At 35.0% G+C, this 11,615-nt stretch overlaps 1 protein-coding gene across 1 annotated transcript; it reads right to left on the bottom strand.

Moving 5' to 3' along the window:
- Nucleotides 1-142: 142 nt before the first annotated feature.
- gucy1a1 (guanylate cyclase 1 soluble subunit alpha 1) lies at nt 143-8,611 on the bottom strand. Its single transcript, XM_059554040.1, has 8 exons — nt 7,985-8,611; nt 7,673-7,731; nt 7,175-7,263; nt 6,375-7,090; nt 3,356-3,841; nt 2,109-2,252; nt 1,279-1,433; nt 143-870 (listed from the first exon to the last, which is right to left on the bottom strand). The coding sequence occupies exons 1-8, from the start codon at nt 8,216-8,218 to the stop codon at nt 699-701; spliced, it is 2,055 nt and encodes a 684-aa protein (XP_059410023.1). The 5' UTR covers nt 8,219-8,611; the 3' UTR covers nt 143-698.
- Between the last annotated feature and the right edge of the window lie 3,004 nt (nt 8,612-11,615).

Here is an 11,615-nt window from a genome sequence, read left to right as displayed (position 1 = left end):
TAGTGTTTTATGAAGAACAGTGTTATGTGAAATCTGAACAAAATTTAGAATAATGCAAGTGTTATCTTTTTGTGGTCACCCTTTCACTCTTTTCATGAAATACTAGGTCACATTAAAACATAGACATTAAACAATCCAAACCTTGAGTAAAGCATGTTTATTATAGATTTATTACAATACAAAAAAGTCACAATGTTTACTTTAAGGATGACTGTGGTCGGGCTCTACTAATGTGAACCTTTTCTGTGTGCTTTTCTTCCCCTTTAGTGTGTGGTGCACTATAATGAAATGTGCTTTATTCAGACTATTGAATTGATACTAATTGCCTCATACAGAATAGATGATTCACATTGGTTCTGTAGAGAAATAGTAATTATAAATACTAATGTGGATAGCATTCTCTGCTTTTTAGATTTTTGTTATACAGTCGGGAATTAAAAATATACTAAATACTTTATATATATATAAAAAAAGAAGATGTTCTGCCAAACAAAAATCTGAGGCTTTAAACCAACACTACTGTGAACAAAAACTGTGCACAGTGAAACCCTTCTAATGAATGTTATTTGATAGCTTTTTGCCAACATTCAACATTTGGATGATAAACTACCTCTGGCTCAACTATAAAGATACACAGAGTGACAGATAGTATTAACCCACTGTTTCCAGCATTTGTGTCTTAAAGATTTTATGTTTTTTTATCCATTGGGTTGAGTTTCGTCTGTAGCACAGCCAGTGGAAGCAGCACTTGTCATTTGATCGCGAGCCTGGAGGAAGTAACAAACTCCAGGGATGTCGGCAGGGAAGTTGGGTGGAAGATCCTCTCTTGTCCGGGGGATGAGAGTGAACTCTGGACAATCTTTTAACAATCTGAAATGAGAGGGAAATAACAAATTATCCTAAAACCCACATGCAGGTACAGAGTAAAACTGCTAGTGCTAAATCACCTCTGACAGAATGGAATATACTTAAAATATTTTACTTGTTTTGGCTCATCCAGAAATGATTTAATAAGGAAGATCTTCAAGTGTTATTCTTTCTTAAACATATAAAACATGGTGAAATGTTCCTGTTCTTTGTTCATTTAAAATTAATGTTGTTTTCCTCACACCTTATTGTACAATATCTGACTCATTGTTGCTCTCGATAACGTGTAAAATAAATTTAACCTCATTTAAAATTTTTAAACTGTAAAATAATAAAATAAACATTTAGTCAATCACACTTGCCATTAAGTTCTAAATACAGAATAAACAAACTAGTTGTCTCTGCTTATACCTGTATGTGGTGGGACTGACGTTAATCTTTCTTGGCAGGCTACAGGACTCAAACTTGTTGGCTAATGTGACGTTATTGCCAAAAAGGCAGTAGCGGGGCATTTTAACACCGACTACACCAGCCAAAATCGAGCCAGAGTGGATCCCGATACGCATCTGAGAATAAAACAAAGCAAAGACTCCCTTTAAAAAATTTTTTTCTTCACATCTTTCTTCTCCAATATTCTTTTTATATTTTTTATTGCAAGCCATATGTATATTAACATTTCTGAGAAAATTTTAGTCTCCTGATGTGTAATGTTTGTCAAAATATATTTAGCATTTAAACAACGAAATTCAGAAGCTCAAACTGAATCTTTAAACAAACATAAATACCTTTCTCCAAAATGAATATTTGTTATATAAAATTATCATAGTTTTGATCTAAAGCAGCAGTATTCATGATCTAATTCTAAATCTGATAACTAATTCCACTTCACTATTGCACTGTTAAGAAAAAAGTCTAAAATAGGAGACATTAGATGTGATCTTTCAAAAGTTATTCACCCTTTGTAGTGGGAGTTTGTTTGCATGAAATATATAAGCAGATAAATATATATAACATATATAACTTCTCAGTGACGCATTTGTTTTAAATAGAAAATTTCTTATTTTACTAACTAACAACACTGTTGAAACATTATTTTGTTTCAACTCAGCAGTATAGCAAAGGTTTGCATGACTAATGAGGAAAGATTTAGATTTTTTTTTCTTTTATTATGTGGAACATTTGACTCTTTCATATTCCTGCTATAACTACACATATGTAGAAAAACCTGATGTAACACTAACCTTGATAACCTCCCCCATGGGAGTCGTGACCTCATCAGACAATTCCATCATCTTTAGAGCCATGAGGGCAATCTGGACAGCATGGGTTGGACTCTCTTTGTGTAAGCCTCCAGCTACACAGTACGCGTCTCCAATGGTTTCCACCTTGAATGCACAAATGAGGACATATAAAAGGTTACGAGAGCAGAGTGCTAAATATTTTATAACACACCTCTGGGTATGATCGAGATTCATGCAGTAATTTTCTGATTTGCCTCTCATGTGACATCCATGTGTTAACTAAAACCAGTTAATAAAAGAGATCTGCATTTGCACAACAATTATAATTAATATTTAATTTAAAGTGAAAAAGTGATGTGATGTGATGTGTAGCTATGGTGTCCCATACTTGGAATTTGTGCTTTACATTTCACCCATCCAAGTGCACACACAAATATGTACACACACCCGGAGCAGTTTTAATTAAATAATTAAGAACATTTAATACTTATTTTATATTATACTATACTTTATTTGATTATATTTTATGCATAATACTAAAAGCTCACCAGTGCATTCCCATCCATGCACAAGACTATTTATATAATTCCACAAAAATCTGCTATTTTGAAGCCAGCTATAACAAACTAACTTTACGTTAACAAAATAGTACATCTTGACAGCTTGAGAGACATTAATTCCCTGTTATTGCACATCCAGTTTGGAGTTGTTTGAGACACACATCATGAACCAGCTGAGATATGTTGGGAGAAGACAAGAGTGGAATCTATTTTAGGATATAGCTGTCTGTAAGAATGTAAGCAAAGCCAGACACTAAGCTAAGTGTACCTCCACCGTCTTTTACATGAAATTCTTCTCTGCTGCATGTGTATGGGAAATTCTGCTTCAGATTACATTAGCGAACCTCACAGCAGTTTATGAGCCAGCATGTCAAAAATGGTTAAATTAATTGTTGTTTGGTTTAAAGATTTCTTGTGAATTATCGTTTAAAAATCCCAAGGGCCTCAAGATAAAGTTAAAGGAGAATATTTTTGCAATCTGTGAAAAAATACAGCCCCATTTTAATCACCATTTTTTTTTAATCTAGTTTAAAGCTGAAATACCTAAAAAGGAAGACTGTGTACTGTACCAAAAACAACACTACTAATTCAAGAGGAATTTAACACTTATCATTAGTGAGTGGCAGTGAAATGTTCTACATAGATTTATTTGTTTGCAGCTAACAGTTATGCAGCAATTTTACCCACCTTATACACATCCAGCTCACCGCAGTGGTGATCAAACCTTGTGTAGAGCTCACTGAGCATGTTCACCACCTGCATGGGTGTACATCGTGAGCAGGTCGCAGTGAAGCCCACGATATCTGAGAACAGCATGGTGACATGATCAAATTTTTTTGCCTGCACAGGAAGTCCCTGCCACAAACGCTGAGCAACATTCCCTGGGAATATTGTGAAGAGCAGCTCTACTGTTCGCCTCTTCTCTTCTTCAAGGGCTTGGTGTGCCTGTTCCAGGGCAGCTTTGGCTTTACCCAGACGTTTTTTTAGTCCATCTTGGGCCTTGGTCTGCTCCCCAACCAGAACAACATCTCGTAACGCATTGTGGATGGGGATGTCAGAGAGGTAGAGGCCACGGCCTGTCAACTCCTCCAGCTTATCTACACACGGAGAGCCGAGGAAGAGGAGAGCACTCATTTCTGACATGAAGATCATCTGCCCCTTCAGGTCCATATGCTACAATGAGAGGGTTGGAAGAATGGGAATTAATTCAGTTTAGTTTTGGACTAGTTTGTTATAAATTAGACAAATGTAGAAAATTATATATATATATATATATATATATATATATATATATATATATATATATATATATATATATATATATATACACATGTGTATATTATAATATAGGTTACATTAATATAGTTTTTGGAATATAATATAATATAATATAATATAATATAATATAATATAATATAATATAATATAATATAATATAATATAATATAATATAATATAATATAATATAATATAATAACACTCTCATGGCAGTTTCTAAATATTTTATGTTTTGCTAAATTCATGGGAATTTCTTAATTTCTTAAATCTTTTTCACATGTTTTCATACTATCTGCTTTTGCCACATTAAAGGTTTGTTTTAGGCATGGGGTTACATTTTCAAACAAATTTGCAACCAATTTCCCAAAACGTGAAATACTTTTCTCATGAGGTCACTTTGAATATGACCATATCATTCATCTTGCTCAAAGGTATTCAATATGCACTTAGCTTGCACGCTGATGTTGAAGTATGCTACAGAATATGTCAAGTCGTCCTAACCCTACCACCTTGCTTGAGTTCATAGTTTCATTTATAAATATAATTGGAAATATGGAAATATTTTCTTTGCTGACTGATGTCCATGTGCTTTCCAAAGTAATATATTTAAAATACATTTATTTCATTCTAAGTATAGTTCAAATCTATTAACATATTTACTGACATTTTACTTCACTTTATTTGGAGTACTACTACATGATCCACATTTCTTAACATTAAACCTAAAATGTCTTTTAATGTCACTATTGATGAGGATTGTATGATCTTTGAATAATAACGGTCTTTAAATGTGACCCTGGACCACAAAACCAGTCTTAAGTCGTTAAGGGATATATTTGTAGCAATAGCCAAAAATACACTGTATGGGTCAAAATTATAGATTTTTCTTTTATGCCAAAAATCATTAGGATATTAAGTAAAGATCATGTTTCATAAATGTAAAAACTGTAAATATATCAAAACTTCATTTTTGATAAGTAATATGCATTCCTAAGAACTTCATTTGGACAACTTTAAAGGCAATTTTCTCAATATTTAGATTTTTTTTGCACCGACAGATTCCAGATTTCCAAATAATTCTATCTCAGCCAAATATTGTCTTATCCAAATAAACCATACATAAATTAATATCTTTTTTATTGAGCATACAGATGATGTACATCTCAGTTTGGAAAAATTGACACTTAAGACTGGTTTTGTGGTCCAAGGTCACAAACGCAAGACATTTAATGTATACCTAAAGTATACTCTCAATAGTGCCACTCTAGCACAATCAAATATACTTAAGAATATCTTTAGTTGGACTTCAGCACTACTTCCACACAATTAAAGTGAATTAAGCAAAGAATTAGTTGTTTCAATTTAGCAGACTTTAAGCATACCTGTTTAGTACAGTATACCAACAGTATAATTGCACGGTATTACAGTAAGTACATAATATGTAAATGTATTTGTAGTATACTAAGCATGAAATAAATGTGTTTCAAATAAACTTTAGTATATTTATTTTTCACTAGGGTTATATCAGCCAAATCTTTAAGTTGGCAATATCTACTTTTTTTTTTCAACCAGCTTGTTAAGAGGTGAAAATGAAATGAACTTAATGTGACTGTATCAAACTAACAGCTTTGTTATATAGAAAAGCTTGTTAAAAGGACACTTTAACACTAATAAAGGAATGAACATAAGACTCTACATGAACCATATGTATGCACAAACTCATAATAAATGCATCTGTACTAATAATATATACTGTGTGTACTGTAAGTTTCCTAAATGAATCTAGATACTGTATGAGGTTGCTCTGATATTCCTTTTGTGTGAGCGTAAGGTTAGATCTCATTAGTAGAGGCTTTGAGGGGCCTTCCACGTCTTGACATTTGCCGCCATGTTAATTTCATCATCTGCGTGGTACAGGGCTTTATTGCATTGCCCTTATTATACTGATCATCTTCAACCCAAGAAACTAAGACTTGCCATTAAAAATTCCCTTCGACCACCTCATAAAAACTCATCTCACATCTGCACGAAGATAAACCTATGAGGAAAAATCCTACTAATTACTTTGCACTGATTAGTTGAATCATGTTGCGCTTTTTAATTGTCTAATCAACATGAAACCCAAAGCAATCTTTGATTCCTCTTTCTCTTTGATGTCGGTGTGTTAAAATGACACATAGACCTTCAGAAGTTCACATTTCAAATACACACCAGCATATGAACACATTCACAGCTGCAAAATTAAGCCCCCCGCCCCACTCTATTTGACTTGTCTTAGCTAAGCAATAAGCTTGATGTTTTAAAATTTCCCAAGTAAGCAGTTTCACATGTGACAGGTGGCCTGTTGTCAGCATCAGCATTTCAATACATAGGACACAAGGGAAACCTTATTGCAGAGGGAGAAACTAAATGGTAAAACAAAAAATACCTTTCCAGGTCTATCAGCAGAGCTCGCTCCATGCTGTTTCACCCGTAGCACAAACTGGGTGTTTAGCATGGTTAAAATATCCTGGAAGCTGGCTCGTATCTCAGGTGAAACAATAGCAAAGTGCTCGTTGAAAAAAGTTCTCCTTTGCCCATCTCTGCATCGTCCGAGCCTCCTCCTCAAACCATCTCCAATCTGCATCAGGCTCATTTCCTGATCTAAGAGAATGTGGAAGGGAAAAGTAGAGTAGAGCAGTGAGAGGGGAATGTCTCCAGATGAGTGTGTCCTCATGGGGCTTGGTGTGAGGCTTCTACCGTCTCTCACTACTACTGAGTACAGCAGATGAGGCTGATGATTGGCCTGTAGAGCACTACTGTCTTTGCCCCCAACATCCATTCTGACTTCCACCCGTGTGCAGTAGAGCAAACACGCTGCTGCCTGGATGACACCCGAGAAGAAGAGCTCGGTGGTGGGGAGGGGATTGAAGAAATAGACGGTTAGGAGTCCTGGATCTTTGTCCAGGCAGAGGATAGAGGCTTGGTGGATGTAACGCTGAACTTCTGGGGTGGGTGGTGTGCTCTGCTTTAAGAGAACATTGAAGCTGTTGAGAAAATCATGGAGAGCTCCCCCCACCACATGAAGAATATGACCGTCCTCCTCATAACATTCCCGAAACACCTCCAGACCCAGAGAAATCTTTAACGTATCCATTGGGATATCTGGAATTTAATCAGTACAATTCATTAAAAAATTTAACGAATATTAAGATTATATAAATATACATTTTTAATGCCTCTTCTTACCTGTTTTAAGGGAGAAGTTTTTCATGACATCTGATAATTGTTCAGCATTGTCCATTGTCTGAGACAAATCAGAACTGCACGCTACAGGGCTTTGAACACATATATTAAACCATAGTGAATAAATTAATACATAGAATGGAATAACGAGAACAACATTAGAAGACTTTTGAATTTGAGGTTAGGAAACAAATACACAGGCTGTATTTCAGCATATACAATATTAAAATAATCTAATATAGGTTATGTAATAATTCACAGCATTGGGCTATATAATTTAATAATTTGTATGTACTGTAATGCATAAAACAAAGGTAAAATACTGATGCAGTATATTATTACCCTATATTATAATATACCCCATACTGTCATGAGAATGAACACAATAACACAATAATTCTGTATGGAAATTGTAAATGATCGACAAAATTTGAAATGTGATAAAAGGACAATATACATTCTCACAGATGTAAGATGACATAATGAAAAATAACATCTTACCAACTCATGTCTAGCTGCTGTTTCATTACTCTGATCAAGGCATTTCGTAATTTTTCGAACTAAAAGAAAAAGAAAATATATTAAACATAGAATAGCATGTGTTTATTTATATATATATATACAATTTTTTTTTATTGGTAACAGTCGTTTGTGTGTCTTGCACAGTTTTATTAATTACAATTCCATTTGCGCGCATTGCGTGTGTACACTGGACACAACGCAGATATAAAACATTTTTTTCCAATGCAATGTACAAGAATTTAATGCAAAATATCATCAGGTGAATTAGACACATCGAACATATTAATTTACCTCCGGGCACACCAGCTTTCGGATGCTCTCACCCAGTGAATGCAGATTAACTTTGCTCCGGCTTATTTTGCGTCTGGGCAGAATGTTTGTGTTTGTGCCCTGCACCTCTCTGGATACTGGCAAAGCATTCACCGCACTGTTTTCCTCAAATTCCGCGGGTTCCTCATTTCCAACGACCATAGAAAACGGGCATTCTCCCGCAATCTTAAGATCCTTCAGTTTAGCGCAAAACATTCTTTGCGAAATAGTCCTCTCCAAAGGTCCAGCAGAAATATCTACATGCTGAATATCCGACTGAGACCATTCCTACCCATCCGAATCCAGGATAGAAGCATTTCCACTAGGTGATGGAAAAATATCAGCCCAGAAAATATAATTTCCCCGCACACACACGTCTTACCCAGGACTAAGCTATTTCAAACTTACCAGCAGCTTTTCCGCCTGCATACAATATTCATAGTAAATTACAGGGGCAAATGATAAACCAAGGATCATTAAGTATGGCCAATCACAGGACCCAGTGCAACCTATGGCTAGCCAATGGATGCACCGGCAGACAGAGCTCCTTAAAGATGCATTACGCTCGTCTGGAGGTGCGTGATGTTCTCCTGGAGATGCTGTGTACCATGTTCATCATCCAGTGAACTTGCTTTTGAGGATTTTGAGGATTTTAGAGGATTTCCGTTTTGCACCGAATGCTTGCTCGATCCAGCTTATTATGTATACTTTCGGTGACGTCTAGCAAATATTTAAATGTCGCATAGGGTATAATCTAACCCTAACGTGGATACTTATGCAACACCACGTTTTCTTTCATTCGGATTCTGAATGATCAGATGCTCAAATGGAGACGCTCTCAACATCTCGCTTGAATCTGTCACGTATCATATTTGGAGCAAACAATTCGGACACATGCTGAGCTTTGAGCCAACCAAATGTAAAAATAAATAAATAAATTGCAATGCAACTCATTAAAGGCGCGAAGAGATGTTATATAAGGGTCTCAAGGCTTTGCATTCTTTCATGGGTGTCTTTGCCATGAACAGACAGCCAGCCAGGACTTGTCAGTCTAATGAGGAGCATCGAGTTCACGAGATGACACTATGAGTCCAGTTGAATGAGGCTAATTATTTGGATTTTTATTATTATTTTATTATAATTATAAAAAAAATAAACCTCACAATAAATTCCAAACTATTTCATACATTTATACAGGCATTCATTCTTGCTGGGTGACAATGACTTGTTTTTGATGTAGCAGTGGTTTGCAGACACTACGACACTTGCAAGAGAGATTCTTGTGCAAAACAGATCAATGAACGTACACAGATCGAAGAAAACTTGAAATCACTCACTATTCAATTATTTTGTTCAGCACTGGTCTTCGTCAGTGACATATGTTTCTGAAATAATTTATAATAAAAGGGACTCAGAGATCACCCTAACTTCATGGTCACCTTGCATTTTTGGCATGTTAGAATGTCTTAAATAATTGTATTTAATTTGAATTTTGTTGTTTGTGCACAAAAAAAGAAAAAAGAAAAAAAGTTATCTCTGTAATATCTCATTGCTTCTACTAGACATCTGTGTAATTAAATGGGGAGATGATTACCTACTAGTGCTAAATTTATTTTTTAATTTCTCCTGTGACAAAATAAACGAATCTTGTATGTGAAAAAAAAATAATAATAATATTTTATTTGCACCTGTTTTGGGTTGTTGTGAGACATACAGTCTCCATCCATTCTCTGCTACTATTCTTATCAGTAGTTGAACACATAATCAAAATAGTACAAACAAAGTACAGACAAGCAGGCAATGGGATCTGCAGGATTTTGAATGATGGGATTTAACATTTCTATGGAAATCTGCAGAGCTTTCAGTAAAGTTATGTGGGCCGCATAATCCTTGGACATATGCATAAACAACAAGCTACAATTTTTTTTCTCAAATTACTAAGGTTTTCTTAGTCCACTTTGCTCTTAATATTTAGGAATCAATGAAAAATTACTGTATAGTGATATTATGTGTCTTATTGCAATATTGCACTCTTTTCACATTCAAATCAAATTAGGAGGACATCTTTAAATTAAGGAGGATTTTTTTTAAACATGCACGACTTTCATGACATTACCTCAGTTTAATAAACACTTTAATTGAAAATAAGAATAGGAAAAGACAGCATGTATTGGAGGCTGCAGATGCTGAATCCATCATCAGTTCATGGAACTCAAATTGCTCCATAAGAGCTCATGGATTAACAAACAAGAGGAATCACATGGGCAGCTATACTGCAGAGTGAAGTGATCATTCCTCTGATTTACATTAATGGCTGCCTGATTGTCACAGATCTGTCAACACATGTAGTTGTTGATTTAGAGCATATGCTTTCAGTTTTTTTTTTTTTATGTGGTTGTTTAAGTTTTCTGTGTACATACTGTACATATATGTGACATTGGCCTTGATCATATCTACTGTATGTGATCATAATATAAACACTGTCTGCTCGTCAGAATTAAAAAAGGAAAAGAGTTTGGCTTAAAGCTGCCAACATGAAACCCAAGCACAGAGAAATAGGAAGTGTGATATTTGTTTCCTTCTTAGTTTGTTAGTTTCATTCTCATTTGTCTTCGATAGCACTTCTTGGATACGTGTTGTCAAGCTTTGACTCTATTTGTGCCCACATGCTTTAAAAGCAATAAAGCGCCAGCTATAATCATCTCAGTCTTCTAATCTCTCTCTTTCTCTCTCTGACCATGCATAAACCTGACAAATATTCAGTCTCATGCTAAAATAGCACTGCATTAAGAATTCATTGCTTTTAAAACCATTAAAGTTTGGAACAAAACAGTGAATTTTTGTTAGCTTGGCATTCAAAACCTCTGTTCACAGATTTGACCCAATTTTGCACCAAATCTGGTTTGATTTGACTTCTCTTTGCCTCATGATAGCAGTAATATGATTATGTGTCACAGTAGGAGTTTTATTGTCAAACAAATGTATTATACACCTTTCTTTTCAATAAATGTTAATGTAGCTGCAGCTAAAACGATGGATTGTATATAATTACAATGGGCTCTGACACATGAATACAAATATTTTAGTACAGAATGTCACTAAATAAAGTATCCGATCTTCATGTCTGTTACAAGCAATACTCATTTAATCATGCCATCAATTTGTTAGCGTACGTCATGTTTGGTAGAAGTTGTTTGTATTCCCAGTGGTGCCAGGCATGAATAATTTCAATTCCATGGGCACTGTGAGACATATGCAGAACTGGAATCATTGCTAGATCTGTGCCTGATGTAATATAGCGATATAATTGATTTTTACGTTTGCAATGCATCAAGTTCAGAATCTTGTGTAAGGCAGTGTGAATTATTCCTCAGAGGTGGCAAAGGGAGCAAACCTCCCTGTAACTGGTGAAACAAACAACACTAGCTGAGATGGTCAGCAGAACAATAATAGCAGGTATGTGTCTTTATGTTATTTGTCCATTCAAAAGATAAGCATACAAAATGGAAACATAGTGGGGGCATATATTTATATGTATATAATGTAACATAACATAATGCATAAAGTTTGTAATATGGTTATATGTATAACACCATGGTTCAAAAGTTTGTGG

The sequence above is a fragment of the Carassius carassius genome, chromosome 7 (genome assembly GCF_963082965.1).
Source record: "Carassius carassius chromosome 7, fCarCar2.1, whole genome shotgun sequence".
NCBI lineage: Eukaryota > Metazoa > Chordata > Actinopteri > Cypriniformes > Cyprinidae > Carassius > Carassius carassius.
Note: the sequence above shows the minus strand (reverse complement) of the source record. Positions and strands in the feature narration are given on the sequence as shown.

Excerpts from the sequence above, each read along its gene's own strand:
- gucy1a1 (XM_059554040.1), bottom strand. The coding sequence starts at position 8,218 with ATGTTTTGCGCTAAACTGAAGGATCTTAAGATTGCGGGAGAATGCCCG. Across the intron at positions 2,253-3,355 it reads GTGAGCTGGATGTGTATAAG|GTGGAAACCATTGGAGACGC; the intron begins GTGGGTAAAATT and ends TGTGCATTCAAG. Across the intron at positions 871-1,278 it reads GTCAGTCCCACCACATACAG|ATTGTTAAAAGATTGTCCAG; the intron begins GTATAAGCAGAG and ends CTCTCATTTCAG.